The 22,703-nt window shown below is 30.7% G+C and overlaps 1 protein-coding gene across 1 annotated transcript; it reads right to left on the minus strand.

Annotated features, from left to right (window-relative positions):
• Positions 1–604: 604 nt before the first annotated feature.
• On the minus strand, positions 605–18,101 carry LOC117110656 (cell cycle checkpoint protein RAD17-like). Its single transcript, XM_033253414.1, has 10 exons — positions 18,095–18,101; positions 8,704–8,840; positions 5,012–5,036; positions 4,656–4,886; positions 3,350–3,438; positions 2,743–2,811; positions 2,243–2,392; positions 1,944–2,064; positions 1,446–1,494; positions 605–1,028 (listed from the first exon to the last, which is right to left on the minus strand). Exons 1-9 carry the CDS (start codon positions 18,099–18,101, stop codon positions 1,472–1,474), a joined length of 852 nt encoding a protein of 283 aa, XP_033109305.1. The 3' UTR covers positions 605–1,028; positions 1,446–1,471.
• Between the last annotated feature and the right edge of the window lie 4,602 nt (positions 18,102–22,703).

The following is a 22,703-nucleotide window of genomic DNA, read 5'->3' on the forward strand; positions in this document are numbered from 1 at the left end:
GCAAATTAAGGCGATATGCCTCGAATTTCGTGTCCTCAATTCATCGACCGGCGCAAATATGAAGTGTGAACATTTGCAATGCAATCCTAAGACTCAAAAAACTATATGTAAACGGAATGGTCGTTTTAAGGTGGCCCTAAGTCGATATATGTGTGATTGGGCTCATAAATGTTGTGACTTGTGAAAAATAACACAACCATAACTTAAAGTAAGTAAAGAAGATTTAAGTTATTATCGTTTAATAACAATAAAAAAAAAAAAAAAACAAAAACAAAAAAACAGGAAGCTCACAACTGAATGTCTTTGTAGTATGAAATTTATACTTGTAGATAAATATAAGGTGTTTCTTAAAAGCCAGGCTCTGGATATTATATTTGTTGTACATATGTACTTTCAAAGACACTAAATAGCCTAAATAATCGGCAACAGCTAAGATACAGATTAAAGCCAGGCCTTGAAAGAAAACAAGTTGGAAAAAATGGGTTGTTATGCCCCTTTTAACCAATTTTTGAATATTCATGGTCTGTATCTCATTAACCGTATTTCATTAAACACATTTTTTGTGTCTTAGAAAATTAGTTGTAAAACATATCAACATTTTTTCCCCTCCTGAGCCTGTCTTTAATATTAAAAAACTGGAGGAAAAGAGGTGCAGAAAAAGGCCATAGAAAATTAATAGGTACAACATATATTTTGTCTCCAAAAAGCAGGGCTTTAAAATTCATAATTTTCTGACAAATTTCTACAAGCATTCCGAATGGAAATAATAATATATATTTTCTTCAATATCTTCCTTCGATTTCTGTTAAGCTCATTAAAATATCTTTCACCAATCATCATCTTCATAAAAATCATCTATGTTGTTATCATCATCAAAATCTCCAATGTGTATATCATTATCATATAAACTCGACTTCAGAGTGCTGTCCATATCATTACAATCATTGTAAACTGTAGAAATCTGAGAGCAGGAATCATCCCCTTCCATGGTTTCAACATCTCTTTCATTCAATCTTTCAACCCTTGCCCTGTAAAAGCAGCAAAATATACCAATCAGTTTTATGGTACAGGTTTATTTATACAATGATGAAAATATATTTCTTCCTATCTGCTGGATGTATAGGTTAGAAATTGCTGGATAGTAGCTAATATAAATATCAACTTATGGAATAATTTATAATTTTATATTTAAAAAAATCATTCAAAAATAGAACCTTAAAGTGAGCAAGCAAAAATTCACAACATCTAAGTGGATTATCTACAATTACATACAATCAGTATATTGAACTTACATTGATAACTTGAAAATTAATGCTATAACAATGAGTATGATTTATAACATTTGTTTCGTAAGTGTTGATATTCTCACTTTTTGTTTGTTAGAACCTATTATATAATTATTAACATTATTTTACAGTGCTTTTATAGAAGCCTTGTTTACTGACCTTGTTGATGTTGAAAAGCTATTCAGTTATTGAAGAAGGGAAATTTGACCTAGTGAAAAATACAATGACTAAAAACAATAAATTCATTCAAACATTCAACAATCATACACTAATTATTCAGTTAAACATGGTTAGGTAATACATATATTTTATCTATAAAATCTTTATTCACATAAGAGGGTAAGTACTGATATCAATTATTTTTTTTTAATCTGAATTCATTTTTTTTAAATATAAAAATTATTCAAGCATTAAATATAGGCATACTGCTAAAGTAGCCTGACAATATGATATGTTTAGGATGTTGAGTTTAAACTTATATCAGTATCAAAAAAATTTAGAAATATTAAAAAAAAACAACTAGTCTATTGGTTTAATAAATTATATATATTTTTATTGATCTATAAATCCTTGTTATAAGCATAATTAATCATATCAATATAATTTATAAATATATTTTATAAATATATATTAACTGATAAAGTTGTGATGGTATACCTTTGTTATTCAATGGCGATTTAATGCGGCTTAAATATGGTAATAGTTGTGTGTGTAATGCTACTGGTGTCCAGCAATGACCAATAAATAATGCTTTCGCTGATAACGTATTCTCACGGCACTGGAAAAACAACAGAAAACAGTGCCAAATACAATCACGTCCAAACTTTTCTCGCAAAATAAAACCATAAGGACAATGCACCCATAGATAAGTAAGTCCAAATTACACAATTAATTGTTTACATATCAGTATCATTACAATCATTATCATAAACTTTACAAGGTACAAGTGTGTCTACCTGTTTGGCAACCTGCCACCATTGTGGCTTATGTAGAGGTTTCCATCCCATGCCACTTGTAGCTGTATTGTGTCGACTCCTGGATGAGTTACAATGTATTAAACCTCTTGTTGCTATACAACTGCTATACTCTGATAAAATACTACGATGCTAGGAAGAGTGGAGTCAGAATTACTTATGATATTTATTGATATTTATTAAAATTATAGAATCATATTTAATATACTATATTAAATAAACGTTCATAAATATACATGTCTGTTTCATTTTTCAACATTTTATTTTAACCATAATTTTATAACAATCACAAATATGTTTTGTTCAACATTGCTTGTAACTGACAATTCATAAAACCATTACAGTAGAAAATAAACCATAATGTTCGATACTAAATAACATTTTCATATTATTTTTCAATTATGTATGCAAAACATTTAGTAGAGTACTAATAAATCGTAAAATAAAAGTAAAATGTTTTTTTTTTTATATTTCCTACTTACTGAAAAATTAGAAGAAATTAGATCTGCATCACTTAGATACTCACTTCCTCGTACTACATCATCCACTCGAGTGGATCATTTTCAATCCCAAGGTATTATATATAATGGTCAAATTTAATTTTTGTGTGATTTTTTTAGCTGTTGTTATGGTAAGAGTACAAGAAAAAAATGTATTGTACAAAAGGAAATAGGTACAGTTTTTTGGGGGTATTTATTTTTTGGTAATTATTGTTGCAATTACTAATTTCGATCCTGGGTGTATTTTGTCATTTGTAATTTTGTAATTTTTTATTTTTTTCTAAAATATTAACATTTATAATTATCACTAGTTGAGATGTTTATACTAAAAGCCCCATTGTGTTATGTGGTATTATAATTTGTGTTGTAAATTGTTATTGTTGGTTGAATAAATTAAATTAAATAAATAACGATAGTACTAATGACCACAATGCTATTTGGAATACGGAGGCTAACTGGTAAACATAGCCACCAGGCTTCACACAATCAAAACAATTTGCAAATTTTTAAACATTTTTCATTATTAAAAGGGATCAACATTTAGGAAGGCCTTCACAAAATTTAGAAACTACGGTAAACAAATATTTACCTCTGGGTTAAACTTCAAGTTATCTCTGTCATGACGTTGCAAATGAGGTGGTATATGTTGCTTATCTGCATCAATCTTCGGTTTAACTCCTACATCAAAAGAAAAAAAAAATGGTCATGCCTACATGGTAAACATGTATACACATGTATATAAATAGATACCAATTTAGAAATACATAATTTGATTACTGAACTGTTTGTTTTGCGAACCCTGTGCAAAATAAACATATTTAATATGACAAAGGTACAAGCAACCTATAATCACCTACACTTCAAAGCAATGGCATTTATTTGCACAGCATATGAGTAAAAACAAACATGAACAATTTCAAGAAAATCACCTTAGTCTTGGCTGAAGAGATACATTTAGAGAATTCATAAATTCTATGCAAACAAAAATTTGAAGATGATTGAGTTATAAAGCAAATTGTTATAGTTCAATCATTGTGCAATAATTCCATTTACAAGTCAATTGTGACATCATCACTAACTGCCAATGTTATTCGCCTATCCTAAACTGTGCACTAATTTTTCAGTAGTGCACTTTTTTTCTTGATGTTTTTTTGTTTTATGTGCGAAATGTAAAAACAACTTGTACAGTATGTTTCGTGCACCGCGATGAATCCTAGGATAGTGTTTTTAGCAGGGGCGGCACAAGGATTTGCCCGATGAGGGTACCAAGATCCATGATAGTGTGCCGATGTCCCTGAAGAAAGCAAAGTGGGCATGGTCAGGCCTTGCTCAAAATGTTTGAAAAGTGATCTAGGGGAAATTATTACAATTTCAATTTAAATTATTACAATTTTTTTCATTGGCTCATTTAATCAGTTTTAGAGTAAACTAATACGTAGATAATACATATAATTTTTTTTTCGCACCTGGTGTTTAGACCTATAACTACAACTCGCGCCTGTGGAAAGAGAGGGCAGACAATCAATTCTCATCTAGCATATGGTACCGGGTATATAATTGCTTATTACTGTATGTGATGATGTGATGCAAATGTCAATGAAAATATTATAGAAAACAAAAATAAAAATATATTAATTTAGAACTTGGATTTATTTTATTTATTTTCATTTTTTTTTAAATATACAGGGATAATATTATGTATTTACAGTATACATTAATGTATATTTTGGAAAAATATCTTTCTTTGGCAATTTTCAATAAATGGTTTTAAACTGGGTATTTAATGTTCTTATTAAAAATAATTCTTCTATGATGAGTTCTTAAATTTGTACTCGTAGATAATATGACATCTAATATGTGCAATTTACACAGAATACTTATTAACAACTACTCACTTTTACAGTAAAGGATTTTCCCCAGTGCTCTAAATAGAAACATGGACGTATTCCTGCCCCCTATTGCCACTAGATCCTTCCCTTCTTTTTCATCCTCTGTTTGTTTAGTTCTCCATTTAGACATTCTTTTATGCTTTGTATTTTTGCTTTTTGTACTTTTAAAAGATTTTCTTGCTAGAGTGGAGTCACACTTTCTGCTCCCATCAAAGAAAGACTTTAAAGTACTTGTATCTGTAGAAAAAATAAACACACAATGCTTTTAGAATATACTAATTCTATTATACACATTTGATGAATATTGCAGATGAAGGTATCCCCAGCACTGGCAGCTGATAAAGCATCAATAGTAGACTTACAAGGCACTTGGAATTGACAACTTCCCTTTAAAAGATGAAATTTTAAAAAATCAACAAATTCCAAATGATTTAAGTTTCAGACAAAAACGAACATGAACACAAAATGAAACTTTGTGCATTTTAACTTACCTGCTACCAAACCTTATTGTTTTTCCCCTTTATATTATGTTTTGAGACAAATAAATGACTAAAATGAAATAGGAATGTTCTGTCCAGCAAATTGGAGATATGCAATTATGAGCTGCTATGTATTAAAATTTAACAGACAGGCTTCAATACCATTTTGATAGTATGTCAACTGAGCTAAACTGGTCTTGTTAACAATGGTATTTCACAGTGCAGTAGAGTATTTTCTTTAATCAAAATGCCCAAATCTATTAATTTTTACAAACAATTGAATTGTTGAAAAGGAATCAAATTAAGAATTTATTTTTATTAGACTATATCTCAATAATTAGGCCCCTTGTAAGATTTTACCTTTGGAAATTCTTTATTAACAGATCAGACACATTGACAGATGCATTTCAGTGATACAATTGAAAAGAATCAGTAAAGAAAAGGTTAGATTTTTGTTCTCAACACAACAAAATGAAGTTTAGCCTAATACCAGCATAAAGATCTATTATTTTTATAGGTTTTATTGTTTGTATATTGTCTGTTACACGAAAGGTATTGTTAGCTTCATGTAATCTTCCGCCATTTTGGAGCTTGTTCAGGGTACTGTATCAACCCATTATCAACCACAAGTAGCCATTGTCTGCGAAGGCTGTCACAGGCTAACACACTCCTTATCTTGTTAATCAGACTATTACAGATGATAACCGTCTCTATCTCAATTTTCAGCATAAACAAACCCTGGGACTGTGTCTTTATCTGATGTTAAGGGAGGTAATTAATTTTATGTTTTAACAGTAGGTCCAATTTATTTTTCTCTACAATGGGGATTTATTGTGGACAAAGGGTATACGTTTAACTTATCAGAGGATTGTTTACCAAACCAAACATTATGTGTTGATTTTATTGGATGGTACTCGAAAACATCAATCTATTTATATAGCTTGTGGAGCCACAAGATATACCTTTGTTGTCTCAAATGTTGCTATACTTGTCAATACTTGTCAGCACTTTGCACATGCTTGTTGGAGCCACTGGATTAAAACTGAAAGAGACATTCACATTAGTTATTTCATAAATAAAGGCCCTCTTTTATCAGACGTGGAACAGAATGCAGGCATATAAAATATACAGAAGCTATTATAATTATGTAGCTTATACTATGTCTGGAAATATTTATTTAAAAAATAAAATTAATTTTTTGTGATTGTATCTAATTTTAAAAAAAATAAATATTTTTCTGTATTTATTCAAAAGATTACTACACTGTATTGAGCACATAGAAATGGAAACAAAATTTCTGTCGGTGTTTACTCATTTGCATCAATAAAAATTATAGCAACTGATTGAAATACTCTACTGAATATATAAGTAATGCAATAGAAGCTAACTATAATTCAGCATCCACAAAAATGATTTAGCTTATACTATGTCTAGAAATGTGTCTTTAAAAATAAAGATAGAGTTACATTTTTGTGATTGTATCCAATTTAGATATTTTTTCTGTATTTATACAAAAAGATTACTACACTGCTATGAGCACAAAGAAATTAAAAAATAATTAGTTTTCCAATGGTGTTTACTCATTTGCATCAATGGAAATTATAGCAACAAGATTGAAATACACTACTGCATATTATAAGTAATGCGACATGTAAACTTGAACTCGTTAATATTCAACTTATAATTAGCATGCATACAACGTATGCAAGCATAACAGTTAATTACATATAGTCTAGAAGAAACAGGCTTGGTTTTTATTTTAAGTTTTCTGTTGTAGTGTACTGATTATAGGATGTTGAACTTTGAAACATGTTTCCATTTGAATCTTTTGTTGTATTTCAAAGATGTATGGTTTTTTTTTTTTATCATCTTGCATCCTTTTGGTTCAATTATCAAGGATTCCAGGTAAAGAAATTTCTTTGCTAAGTAATTAGAGACAACTTTCATTTGTGTACATAAAACCGAATTGGATTTCAATTTTGTAAATATATAAAGCCGGGATGTTTTAAAGTGAGGATATCATACATACACATAAGTGGTTAAATCAGAATGGCAATAAATAAAATGGCAATCAATCAGAATGAAAATGGCAAAGTACCAAATGGAAAAGAATATTAATTTCAACTTTAAAACGAGCCCTGATGAAAGAACACTAAAGCATTAAAATCTTTCATAAAATTTGTAATCAATGGACTATTTATCTCAACTGTGCAAACAATTTTGCATTATCATAATTATATATGGCAACTCTCAGAAATGAAAAACTTGTAATCAACACCAACAACTCAATCCGTTTTGGTAGGACAATACTAGACCAGCTACTGAGAATATCTACGCTATTAGAATTACTTATTCTATATTAATTATCATGTTGTGATGGAGCGTTTTCATCTTGTTTAATAATAGGTATTAGTATGTACAGTATATCAATTATCATTTTTAATCTAACCAAAAAAAAGTGTAGATGCAGTACTTGGAATATTTTGATAGTTAATTATGTGAATTGTGTTCTTTATGGGTAAGGTGGGATGCACCTCCTTAATTATGGGCCACCGTCGAAAAATATTAAGAAAATTAACACTGATTCCTCATCATGCGAATATATGTTTTATTGGTTTAGTTAAAATTTTGCCTAATTTGAATGACAAAAATATATTTCACTTCTATTTTAATTTTTTTTCTTACATTGAATCCACTTCACAGGAATGCAAATTTATTTTTTTATGGAATGGATTCCAATACACAGAAACTCAAACATGAGTTAATACATAACAATGAGGGCGCCTTTGTTATAAATCAGAGATCTTATAATAACAAGATAGCGCTCTCCACGATTTTACGCATTACAAATAGAAGCATCGGCCTTGTGTAAAATGAAGCATAAAAAGTAATTGTTTTTGAGACAGGGTGTTATGATAGTTGTTAGAAAATTCCCATGTAGAAAACGCAAGATAGGCTATCTTAGTTAAAGATCATTGAGGTCAAAGTTGAAAAGTAATTGTAATTGCAAGAGGGCACACTACACTGTGTTGTTACAGGATTTGGTGCAAAAAACGTGCAGGATATTATCTTGTAATATTATATTAAAGATCCTTGTTATCAATATGTAACAATGAGGGCACCATTGTTATCAACAGAAGCATGATACTGCATAAAATAGTCAATAGTGGTCAAATGAATGCTACAACAAAACTGTTATCATACTAAACTGCAACAAGAGGCTGAAAACCAATATGAACTAACAGATAATATGTATATCATTTTCTAGAGGGAGACATTTAAAAAGGTTGAATAATTCCCTTGTTTATTTTGATGCTTAATATATTTCAAATCCAATTTGATAACAAAATTTTGATTTAAAAAGGAAGGGATAGGAAAACAAAAATATATAAATGCATTTTAATGTATGTTTATTAAGAAAATATTTCCAAGACAAAGCACATTATAAGTTTATGAAATGTCAATGGATGGTTGTACACCTGGGGTATTTTTTACTTTAATGCACTAAAATGTAAATTCACTGTTTAATGACATAAAATCTTCAATAAAATATCTTCCTCCATTTAAACACTTACTTCAATAACAATAACTTTCTTCTTGAATGATTTCTCTCCAAATAGTTGCAGAGATTGATATTTGTTCGCTCTTGTGATAAAATCACAAAACAGTGTGGCTTGTGATTGATACCTTTGACCCGCAAAATCCCCAAAATCTGGCAGGGAAAAAAAATTTTGAAATCAGTTTAACACAGATAAATATGCTTGTGCTCAAACATGATAAAATGAGGCACGTTGTGGCAAAATGGCTAAGTTGTAGCAAAAATTGAAATTCAAGTTATTAGTATTTTCAGATACCTGAGTATGTGATCTTTAAAATGAGGGGTCATTCATTGAAATTGGACATTTCAAGCCTAAGTTATTGGAAAGTGAAATTACAGCACTCTTAGAGTCCGGATAAACATGATTTTAAGTAATTGCCTTCCAAAGTTATTTGTACATATATTGTTTAATAGAATTAACTATCTAAATAACATTAAATAAATGATTTGTTGATCACTTTCAGAACTAATACTTTGGGACATGATTAGTAAGACATTAAACTATAGTGAAAAAAAAATTTGATTTTTAGGCAATTTTTTGAGCTACCATATTTTATAGCTCCTTTACTAAATACTGGTCTGTGCATTAACCATTTTGCCACAACATGCCTCAAATATTGAATAAAACTCATTAATTCAAACATCGGATTTCTACAGTACATTATCATACAGATCTAAACTACTACTATCATGTAAATAGATTTACATTTTTAATATTTACAAAATCAAAATATAATTTTGCCTCTATTATTTTTTGACAAGGAAAACATTTTCTTGTTCTGATGTTTAATTGACAGCTAATAATTAACAAAATTATATACAAAGTAAGCTAATCAAGTAACGTCTTTATATCATAGAAATTAATCTTCAGAGCCTTATTATATTTCTATATATAATAATTTTTACATTCTAATAAAAATAACTGCAATTTTACATTTCAATACCAATTTCAATTTACATAATGTAACGTTCTCAAAATAATTGCAGGCTACTTATTTGTCCAATCAGCTTTTGACATGGAGTGACATTAATATTCTGGTACACATGTGTAAATACTTTTTTACTTTCTATTAAAAAAATTATGGCAATTTCACATTTAAATACCAATTAAAATCGATATATATCATCTGCCATTCTCAAAATAATTGTTGGCTGTACAGTGTCTGTACAGTGGCGGTCTTACCAGCCCCTGTTGGCCCCGTCAGCAACAGTATAGGGGCATCCTACAAGACAAAGGTTTGAAGAATAACTGCATATATTATTATAGTCCAGATAAAGTATTCTAAAATAGGTACAGAGTAATAATCTGCTACATATAATTTAGCAAAAAATATTGCAAAGTCCATGACAAGCTTTTAATCTGACTATATTAAAATGCCACTATATAATTCAAAAGTTTTATAGTTACTGATTAGATGTATAAAAAATAATTTAAAATAAATAAAATAATTAGGTAGGCTACCTGGTTATTAAAAAAGTTATGCATGACAGGGACGTAGCCAGGATTTTGAAAGGGGGGGGGGGAGCCGTTATGCGAATTACGTATGACCCCGGCGGGGTCAAGGGGGAAAATCCCCCTGTGAAGTAGCGCACTCTGAATGTTCTTAGGATTGTTTGAGAGGATAAAGTGAAATTTGCAATAGACGCATTATAAATAAGCGCAAAAATAATTATATAATAAAAGTGGCAGATCCAGAAATTCGAAAGAGAGGTGAACAAGGGAGGGACTTTCACAGACCGAGGAATCACCCACTGAAAATTTATGATTAGGGCATCTCTAGATGGCCGGAAATTACACTCTCGCACTTCAATTTGAATATACTCTCGCACTTCAATTTGAATATATTTTTCTTTTTTTTCCTTAAAAAAATGAAGGGGGGGGGGGCCTGAATCCACCTCTGCTCAAAACATTCTTTATCCAGAATAGTCATAATCACGAAAAATGTACATGACAAACCAGATCACATCCTAAAAACAAACAGCAGTCACTAAGACATACATCAGGAGCCGACTCGATGGAGTTTAATGTCATACCCAGGGAAGGGCACAGATCTGTTTTGAAATGTGAAGGGGGAGGGCATTTTGTGAGTCGACACCCACCTCAGCCCCACAATGTTTGGAGCTGAGGTGAGAAAATTTGAGGAAATAGTACCTCTAGATGGCCAGAAATGACACTTTTAGTGAAATTCATCATCATCACATCACCGTTAGTCAAAATGAAGCGCCAAAAACAATTCTCATGATCTTTTATCAGCGATTTTTGACAACCATAGAGATCTTATTAATATATGTGTGTATCCCATAGAAAACAAAGTTTAAAAACATTGTCTTTGAGTACGTACTTTACATAGGCCTACTTCAAAAACGTGATTTCACAACCACCTCAGCCCAACCATGGCTGGGGCTGAGGTGAGAAAATTTGAGGAAATAGTACCTCTCGAGATGGCCGGAAATGACACTTTTATATAGTAAAATTCATCATCATCACATTACCATTATAGTCAAAATGAAACGCCAACAAATTTCTCATGATCTTTTATCAGGGATCTACTTAATATCCAGGACAACTTAGGCCTAATTATAACTTACTAAGCTTTAACTATATAACTACTATATTATGATCAACAAATCACAATTTTCTTCACTTTTTATTGTTATTAATATTAATATCAATTATTACTATCGTCATCATCATCATTGTTATTATTATTATTACTATTAGTAGTAGTATTATTAAACAAACATTTAAAGAAACTTGCAAAAGGAAAAAAACGAAATTGAACCACAGTATCGCATTTCTATCTTAAAAGACCTGGCCTGAGATTTATGGATTTAAGATTTTTTTAAATCACGCTTAGGCCTATGTGTTCTATTAGGCATATGTAAAATGTGTACTGATGAATATTTACATGTTTAGAAGTATTCATTTTGAGTGATCCCAGGAAAGAATTTGTATTGGCTCAAGAATAAGCTTTAACATTTTAACACTGTGTACAAAGGGGGGGGGGGGAGCCGCGGCTACCACGGCTCCCCCCTGCATACGTCCCTGATGCATGAAAACCTGTCGTATGAAAACCTGTCTTGTACTAATTATTGATTGATTTATTTCTCTCAAGCTGATAACTACTCTACATTGCACTTTTGAATCTGGATTAATTATATTCCGAAAAAATTTGTTTCCAGTAAGGTATCGTCAACAGGAAAAAGTTAGTGGCATAAATCGATGTTGTGACTGGTAGTTGCATGTAGGAGTATTTGTGGTATCTCCTGGATTTCCGTGTTGGTTTGGTTACACATTAACATATATTTATTTTTTTTTCTAATTGAATTTTTGTTCAATGAAATTCTATCACATTTTATTTTTATTTAAAAAAGTCATTTATCTGGCACCTTTGTTAATGTTATAATATAGTATCATTTGTTAGTAGTATCATCAATAGAGAATTTGAAGAAAAAGAGAAAACAAGTGTGTGTGTGTGTGTGGGTGTGCGTGTGTGTGTGTGTGTGTCAGATTGGGGGGAGGAGGTTGAGATCCTATGCAGGCCCAATGGTTTTAATATTTTCAAAGTCAATGTAAGAATTAAATTTGGTTTAGTGTAACATACATTGGGAGTTCATTTTTCAATATGCTTCTTGAGCCAATGTTCAACTCCCAATATCTTCTTCTTGTGAATTGCAAGTTCATTCTAAAGATTAAAAAAATACCATTTAAAAATATGAAAATAACTCTGCAGGTCGATACTAATACCAGATATTAATTTTCTTTTCAGGTATAATGAATAAAAGAATGTCAAAAGTAGCTAATAGCTGTAACAATGCTAATCTAAGGATAAAAGATACAAATTGTGAAAATTTTGGTATTAAAAATATATTAAAACATTTCTAACATCAGAATAAGGATGTTTCATAATTTGTATGAAATAGATTATAATTCATAATTCATAATTAACTTTATTGCAATCGTATTGGATAATACAAAATATTCAAAAAAGTAAAAAAAATCACAAACAGGCACAATTAGTCATAAATTATCATTCTTATTATATATAAAAATATTATCTGCTATCAATTATTATCATTTAATTTGTAAATGTAAAAAATGCATTATATTAATTGGTATTTATTATTACTTGTATGTATAATAAATATAAAATTATTTACAAAAATAAAATTAATCCAAATCAGAAGTAGAAAGAAGATTTCTAAATACCGTATCTAATATTCAATATATTAATTCTTTTAAAATTTAGATCAGTACTAAAAATATGTCTAAAAAAATTAAAATTAAAATTTTCTTTTTTTGTCAAATTCTAATTATAAAATTATTTACCCAAAAAAAAGTACATCCAAATCACAAGTAGAAAGTAGATTTATGCCGCAGGACGCGAGTACAGGACTAAACAAAGAAAGCAAACACCGAATTGGATGGAAATTGTCATTTTATTCAATGACGAAAAACAATTTAATATATAGATAACTCAAAAACGTGTAATGGGGCAGCCACCCACTGATGTCATTATATTAGCTAAACATTTTATAGAATGGGAACATAAGGCTGCCCCTAAAGATTAAATATAAAGAGTATAAATATATAAGATAGATATAGAGAATGACTATATAAGTTCAGACTGTTACATTCGACATACACCTGACACGTGATCAATACATAAATACTTCAATGGCGATTACAATATAAATCGTCCATGAAGAGTGGTAAAACGTTAATTTAACAAATTAAGCATCAAATCAATTAATTAATTACTAACAACCTGGGTGCATGCGCTAAAGACCTGACTACAAGGAAATGTCACCACCCAGACAAAAAGAAACAAGGTGAGGAAAGAGTCAGGAGCTATGCTCCACTGACACCCCAACCCCTCCCCCTAAAAATCGGTGAATGGTACTGCGAGTGCCTGCTCAAACGGTATCAAACTCGAATTTTATAAAGTGAATAATTGGATCCAAATACAAGGTGGGGCATACCCACTTAACAAAGACGCCAACTTTCCAGTGTAACGAGTAAGGTGTGACGGATGTTTGCCAATGATAAAATGTTAATCAAACGCGTAGAAACGCATGGGATGACCCGGTAGAACAAGACTACAAGCGTAGTTAAGTAGACCGTCCATTGATTGCATTTCATGCAGAGTCACTTTCCTCGTGACTAAAAGTTTGTTGAGCTTCGCTGCAGAGAGGCTGAGGGTGCGGGGAGCGGCAGATCGCACAGAGGTGTGTGTACCTGCAAGTGGTACCCGCCGGACAAAACCAGTCGCTGTGGGGTATGAAAGAATTGAGCCCTCAAAGTCCCAGTGGAACCTAGTTTCATCATCAATTTGGGGTGCAGTTCTTAGTAGTTGTGTTGACCACTTGAGGCTGTTTATTGGATATGAAACTGTTTATTTAAACATGACGTAACAATAGAACAATGGATATGATATATTTATGAGGATATTTTTATGATTGACAATTGTTTATCAATATAATTAGGCTGGTATAATAAATTGTATAATGAGGGTATGATGACGTAGTGTGGAAAGGCTGAATTTGATTGGTTCATGTAAAGCACGATTTTCATTGGCTGAGAGTGATAACGGTGACTTGATTATTTTTTTGAATGACGTCATGTGCGGGTATGGTGACTTGAATATCCCGGTAGAATGTAAACAAGAATATAATTAATTTGATTGGTTCATGTAAAGAACGATTTTCATTGGTTGAGAGCGATGACTTGTTTGTTTTTTGAATAGTCCGGATCAAAACGAGAATAATAATAAAAATAATGATGATGACAAAAATATTAATAATGATTATGATAATACTGGTATAACCGTAAGTGAGTTCATATAATTTTAGTATTCGTTTTAGGTATATATATTTTGAAGAAATAGCGTTATTCGAGAAAAAAATATAAGCATGGAAACTGAAAGAATTGCACGAGAAATTAATTCAGCGTTTGTAGCATATAAACTAAGCAATGATATGGAATATATAGGGGATATGAACTGTAACTTTTTCAAATATTGCGAAAAGATGTATAAAGCGTGCGATGAACGTCTTTATAATTTGACAAGAGAAATATCGCTTGATACAAATGAGAATGTTGAGACGTTTTTTTAAAGACGTTTTACAAAAGATGTTTAGTGATAATATCATAAACTGGGGACGTATAATTATGGTTTTTGTGTTTGGAGCGAAGTTAGCTGGGTTATGTAAAGATAGAAACAAAACACATTTGGCAAGAATGATATGTATAAAAGTATGTCTCGCATATCTAAGTAGTTCTGAAAAGAACTGTTGTTGCTGAGAATGATTCAACGTTAAATAATAATGATAATAACTTACATGATCTCACGAGTGTTCCAAAAAATGATAAGTGGACTGATAAGTTGACTGATGACGCATAGCGGGGTTTTCAAACTGATGACGCATAGCGGGGTTTTCTAATGACAGGCCAAGTCACGTTGAAGTCTGACGAATAATGACGTATAATGAAAAGATCGAAACATGCGCTGGTACGTATGACGTTTGAGTGAAATCAATAATTTAAAAGGAGGATGGGTAAATCACTTTTTTTTCGTGTTAACAATCATTGATTAATAAATTCAATTTGCAATTTGTTTCTCTCTCTATATTTTATATATAATATTTATTTATTTTATTTAGGCCTATTTATTTTTTTTTTCAGAACAATTTCTCAACAACTGGGCAATGATATGGAATATATAGAGGATACGAACTTTACTTCTTTCAAATATTGCGAAAAGATGTATAAAGCGTACGCTAAACATCTTTATAATTTGACAAGAAAAGTATTGCTTGATTCAAATGAGAATATTGAGACGTTTTTAAAAGACGTTGTAACAGAGATGTTTAGTGATAATATCATAAACTGGGGCCGTATAATTATGGTTTTTGTGTTTGGAGCGAAGTTAGCTGTGTTATGTAAAGATAGAAACAGAACTGATTTGATTGATCAAGTAATACAGAGCGTAAACAAATTCGTGGAGACGGAATTTTTGGAATGGAATAATTTGAAAGGAGGAGAGGTAAGGGTTTTCTTTTTCGTGTTAACAATCATTGATTAATAAATTCAAACTGCAATTTGTTTCTCTTTGTATATTTTATATATAATATTTATTTATTTTATTTAGGCCTATTGACGTATTTATTTATTTTCAGAACAATTTCGATCAATTGTATACTGAACACAATAGGATTACAGAGACTCCTCTATTATCAACGTTTCGCTGGGGATAGCATCAAGTCTTGTAGCAACTTTTTTTTTCTATTCAAAAACATTTTGTCAAGGATGACATGTGTGAAATATATGTATGTCTCGTCTATCTCAGTAGTTCTGAAAAGAACTGTTGTTGAGAATGTCTCAACGTTAAATAATAGTGATAATAACTTACATTTGATGATCTTTTGAGTGTTCCAAAATGGATAAGCTGATTAATAAGTTGACTAATGACGCATAGCGGGTTTTTCAAACTGATGACGCATAGCGGGGTTTTCTAATGACAGGCCCTGAAACGTTGAAGTCTGACGAATAATGATGTATAATGAAAAGATCGAAACATGCGCTTGTATGTATGACGTCTGATTGAAATCAACCAACGAGTGAAGCGCATTAACATTACGTCTGATGAGTAGCGAAAAGCCGATAGATATGCGGGCACATGAACGATATGTTAAACTTTTTAAATACGGGGGTATTTTTAATAATAGTAGTAAAAATGATATATACAATAATGGTAGTAAATAAAAATTATAATAGTGAAAATATATACCGTATTACACCTGGAATGGAAAATATATTCCGAGCTAAAAAGGGATTAACCCTAAAATTGAGCAGTGGTATGATATGTTATAACAAGCCCATGAAATTGAATAGACGTTACAAGAACTTAAATGGTGAAGCTGTTTACGGTAATGGTACGGATGAAAAATAATGATGGCGGAAAGAGAAAAGAAGCTGAGGAAATAAAGATGATGGTACAACGCGCAGAGGAGGAAACAAAGGGGATGATGCCAAATTCCGACAAACATTACAATTGGTTAAATCAATATGAAGAAGTTTATTTGGATTAATAGCGCGATGAAAATAAAGATATAGGCCTAGGCCTAGATGAGGATAATCTGTTTACCCAGCAAACCTAAAAGAACGATGAACCCTTTAATTTAGAAGACAGAATAATGTTAAAATTAATGATTACACTGTTAGAGGCTGTTAGGGTTAGACAATTATTAGATATTTTACCAGTTTTTAATAGAATTTGTGAACATATTTTAAATAACGTATGTGAAAATATTAACGATAACGACTTATTAAGAATCGTTATTAAATCTAATGATTTAAATGTATCTATTACAATACCATTTAGTCGCAGAGATCACTAAACACCTGAAACTATTTTTTAATGCGATATTAAAGGTATTGCAATCTCGAGTTAATATTTTTGTAAATGAAACTTTAAAAAAGAACGTTCTTCATTAGAATGCATTAAAGCGTTTTAGATAGCTATTCCTAATTATCAACTCATTGTTATTTCTAAAGATAATTTAAATACTGTTATATTTAGTGGGGACTTCAAAGAGAAACAGATTTATTTATCATCATAATAATCATTGATTTGATTTCTAGTATTACGGCGTTTTTTTAAATTAGGTATTTGTGTAACAAATGTTTTCGGTGTTATAATAATAAGTTTTCTCATAAATGTAAATATGTGTGTAAATTATATAAATCGAGCGAATATACAGACAATGTTAATTCAAATTTTTGAAGAGAACGTATAGATTGTAATAGACTTTTTAAAAATCAGCAATGCTTTGATAATCATAAAATACCCTTAAATCCTAGGCAAACTACAATTTGATAAAAGAAGATTAAATCATGTAAAACATGTAGGTCCCTAACCGTATTTTTCGTAAGGTGCACAGATGCGTTAGTTACTTTTATCCGGTTTGTACGATAGATGTTTCCTACGATCGTAAATGTTTTATGAAACAAATCGTAGAAAATAAAAAACAAAGAAAAGAAATTTAATAAATAAAAAGAGTTTAGGAAATCTGTAACAAAATATTTTTTCTTTGATTTCGAGTGTACGCAGGAGACGGGGGAGCACAAACCAAATGTATGTTCCTCAGAAAACTTGTGTTGAATGTATGACGTTGATTCCGATGAGTTTGATATCTGCGGTGAAAAAACGCTTACCTTCTATGGTGAATCTGCTTGCCAGGATTTTTGCGACTATGTTTAAAAACAAAACCCCTTACAATGAAAACATAACTTGCATAGCCCACATCTTTCAAGGTTATGACAGCTACTTCGTACTCCGGTACCTACACAAAAAACGGAATCTTACCTGACATAGTCTCGAGGAGAGGGAAATTAACTAGTGATCTTGTTAAGGAAACTAAATCGACCATACTAAAGCGAAGGTATTGAAGTAATTATTTGAAGACCGTTTGCTAATCTAACACTTAATTCATGAATTAGTAAATGAATGTAATTTCTATGATGATATGTATATCATTAGTTTGCTAGAAACAAAAATAAATGAAAATCTATTTTTGCTTATTGCTTAAACAAAATTGTATGACTCTCTCTCTCATTATTTGAATTGATATTGTATGCTGGCAGTGGAGCATATACATAACAACAACAGGAACAAAAACTGATAATAAGTTATAGATATACTACGGCCCGAAAATTCTGATAGTTTCAGAGGGGTAGAATCATAATTTAAACTGGTTACAATGGTGAAGACGACCATGATGACGTTAATGATGAGGATGATGATGATACTGTTGATGATGATGATGTTCAGAAAATAATAAACAAAATATATTGATGGATTATGCGAAGTATCAGTGGTAATAATGAGGATGCTGCTGTTGGTGATGATAATAATAACGAAGATGATAACTATGATGGATATTGATGATAGTGACTATGATATTGATGATTATAATCAAAGTGAGGATAATGGTATATGTTATTAGGATGCTACAAATGTTGTTGATAGTAACTATGGTAGTGATTATGATTATTTTGATAACCATAGTGATGGTAATGATGTTGGCGAAGACATCTATTAGATGAATGTTGATGATAGTGACTATGGTAGTGATAATGGAAATCAAAGTGAGTATGATGGTGGAGGTGATTATGATACTACAAAGGGTGATGATTGTGACTATGGTAGTGATTATGATTATATTGACAGACATAGTGATGGTGATGATATTGGCGAAGTTGACGACCATAATGGTGATGGTAATGATGATGATGATGATGATGACGATGATGAATGCAAAAATTAAAAGCGAGTTATTATACCGCAAAAACTAAATGTATTCATAAGACCTATTATAACATTTTTAAATATGTAGTAAGGTCTATGATATCCTCGGATACAATCAAAACAGAAAGAATATAACAAAAATAATCAAAACAAATATAATAATTAGAAAAAAGAAACTCAAAATACTTTAAGGAAACATACGGTAGTTATATTCAAAATTCTGTCGGTATAGAAAAATAAAATTTTCCATATCAAAGAGTTAGTAAACAATGCTATGATAAATGCTGTTACATAGCCGATTATTTTGTTACTTTTAAAAAACGTATTGTTTTGAAATGCGGAAATAAGGAATTGTAAAAACTGTAAAATATAAACCTAGTTAAACTCTAATCACTGAATTAATAAATATCACATTGATTCCTGCAAAAATATGAAATAAACGGTTTATGCAATTGTCAAACGCAAGACATTAAGGTACAAAGGAACTAAACATCAAATATACTATAAAACAAACCCTTTGAAAAGATAAAAATGAAATATTTCTCTTATATTTACAAAATTTTATATTAGTAAATGTTTATAGAGACTTCTTCACAAATAAGATGAAAAAATTAATCTAAATTAACATTGGACACATTGGAGTTTGTTAAAATACATCAAAAATATTAAAATTAAAAATTAAAATTGAAATAAAGTAAATAACACTTATAAGCAATTCGTTTAAAGAAAATATAATTTTAAATAAATGTTAAAAAATAAATTAATATTATGTAAGGAAAATAAAATTCGTGTCAAGAAAATAAATTTCATGTAAAGAAAATACATTTCGTGTCCAGAAAATAAATTTTATGTAAAGTAAATGAATGTTTATGTAAAGGAAATTAAAATCGTGTAAAGCAAATACGTTTTATGTAAAAAAAAAACAATGTAAAATCATATACATTAACAAATAAAAATGTACTAAACAAACAATTTGTGTCAAGAAAATAAATTTTATGTAAAGAAAATATTATTCCTGTCAAGATAATAAGTTTTATATAAAGAAAATAAAATTCGTGTCAAGAAAATAAATTGTATGTAAAGTATTGTGTGTATCTGTTCCACGATCGGCAAACAAATCATTTCAAATAATGAGAAAGATTTATATTTCTGTTTCATCGAGAAGCAAAGCAAATTTCATCAACCTGTCATATCATTATACAGTAGAGTACAGAAATAATATATTTCTCTTTATATTTGCAAAAGTAATAACATTAATTTACAAAGTATACAATAATATATTTAGACATTACAAAAATACAATATTTGTCTTATATTTACAAAAGTAATAACAATGATTTACAATATATACAAAAATAATTACAATAATTTACATTATATATATATATATATATTCAAAGTTTACACAAACAATTTTAATTTTCGTCAAGTACAATAATTTATCAATATAGATAAAAAATACTTTCAATATTATTAGATAAAGTGAAAAGTATTACTAAACATATCCATATACAGTTTTAAATTCATCAATAATTATTCTCTTATCATACTATTCTATAATCTTTAGTTGTGGTTTCATTTAGAATTTTTCTTGATTTAGGCTTCTTGGTTATCCAATTAGAGTTAGATGTAGTATTTTTCTCTGGGTCAGTGTCTTTAATCATATTGGTAACAGTTCCGAAATATATCTTCTGTGAATTTTTAAAATTGAATGTGAAACCTTTACTGTGCAAACAGTTTTACCCGAGTATATTTTATAACAATAATTTTTTAGGGTTATCAGATACAAAACAAGAAATAAATTTACCGTCTTTGGGTCTATCTCATTTGTCAGTGCCCTCTAAATAACCTCCAGTAGGAGGTTGAATATCTACTGGGTTAGTATATTGCTAGTAATGAAAACGCAGGAATCTGATCCATAATATAGAACACGATCATCTAACTTACCTAACAAATCATATAATTTAAGATGGGTGGTAGCTGTTGTGAAGCAGCGATCACTACTGTACATTTATTTTCTTATGAATTACGTCGGATTGTTCTTCACTTTCACTTTTGTTATCATTTTAAATAAATTCATCGGTAACATGATGAATACGTGGAATGACGACAACCACGATACTGATTACGATGTTGCGTAATCACAAAAAAATCACGTAAACACAAAAACCATAATTATACGGCCCCAGTTTATGATATTATCACTAAACATCTCTGTTACAACATCTTACAAGTAACTTTCAAGTGTGACTGGGCTCGAGCCCAATCACACTTATTAGGCCGGCCCAGGTTCGCCTTAAATTACGCCATGAGGCAAAAGTCCCCGTTAGCAGAAATGGTCCATAGTGAGCTGTCTGATAGTTGAGAGTGAGCTGTCAAATGGTCCAGAGGGAGCTGTTAGCAGCTCAATAAACTTAACTTTAATTGGTTTTAAGAATTCCATTGGGAGTTAACAAAAGAGTCCTGCCAGCAACATATAGCCATTGGAATGTAAACAACAATCACTCACTTCATCTCATGGGCTTCAGTGGCAATAAATAATTTAAGAACTCTTCGCTATTCAACAAACCAGCAGGATATAACCCGGGTTTTTTTTTCCAAAAGCCGGGTGCCATGGACCAGTTCTGTTAATAGCCAGAAATGCAGCATGGGCTGACTTAGGGCCGACTCAACATCATTTCCGTTCACAGTTATTGTTTTAAGTTGTTTTAAGTCGGCCCAGGCCGCCTTACGGTCGTTCACACTTCTTCTTTTGGGCCGGGTCGATGAATTGCAGGACAGGAAGTTGAGGCGATCGCATTTTGATGGCGGAACGGTAAATCACAACCTAGCATAAACACATGGAATTCGCGCGAAACATGAACCTAATTTCAAAAATTGTCCTTATACTTTTTCGATTTTTCAAGCGGATAGCATTCTGCTTCATGATTATGGCGACGATAATTCTTATAATAACCAAGGCCTATAATTAGCGCAGCTCGACTTTACTCTGTTAAAAAGCCATACTCGCGATTTCGAAAGTCCAAACCTGTATATTGTGAACTGTCTATATAGGCCTATATTGCTGTCAATGTTTGGCCACAGACCGGAGACACTGATTGTGAATAAGTAGCATCGAGACCTATCTATTTGGCAATAATAATTTTTTTCATATTAGGTTCATTCACAAACAATTTTGAGGCTTTTTAGAACCAGCTTCGCTCATAACAAAAACAAACGATTATGTTTTGTTTCTGTCCTCGAGGTCACGTGAATAGCTTCACGAACGTCGACACAAAACGCACGTGGTTGGTGAGGATGACGTTCACAGAAAAAATGATACCACTATACAGTGTTATAATTTTAGAATACAAACTTGTTAAATTAATGTGTGCTATACAAAAACGGGGTTTCTTGAGCTTGTAATAGGCCAATATATTTTTTATCTACTGGAATTCTTTAACTGTAGAAAAGAAAGTCGTCATCTGTCAAACTACCAATGCGTAAGCTTTGTATCACGTGGTATTCCAAATGCCTACAACCATAGAGAAAATAGAACAACTTGGTTTGTGATGATGTTTATGCTTCGCACGGAGGCTGTGAGTAATAATTAGTTAGGCATGGAGATCTTATATTAAAACTTTTATTCAAAAACAATAGTTCAACTAAATACAAATTACTTTACAGT

The sequence above is a fragment of the Anneissia japonica genome, unplaced genomic scaffold, assembly GCF_011630105.1.
Source record: "Anneissia japonica isolate Jap-2015-1 unplaced genomic scaffold, ASM1163010v1 scaffold287587_len645178_cov120, whole genome shotgun sequence".
NCBI lineage: Eukaryota > Metazoa > Echinodermata > Crinoidea > Comatulida > Comatulidae > Anneissia > Anneissia japonica.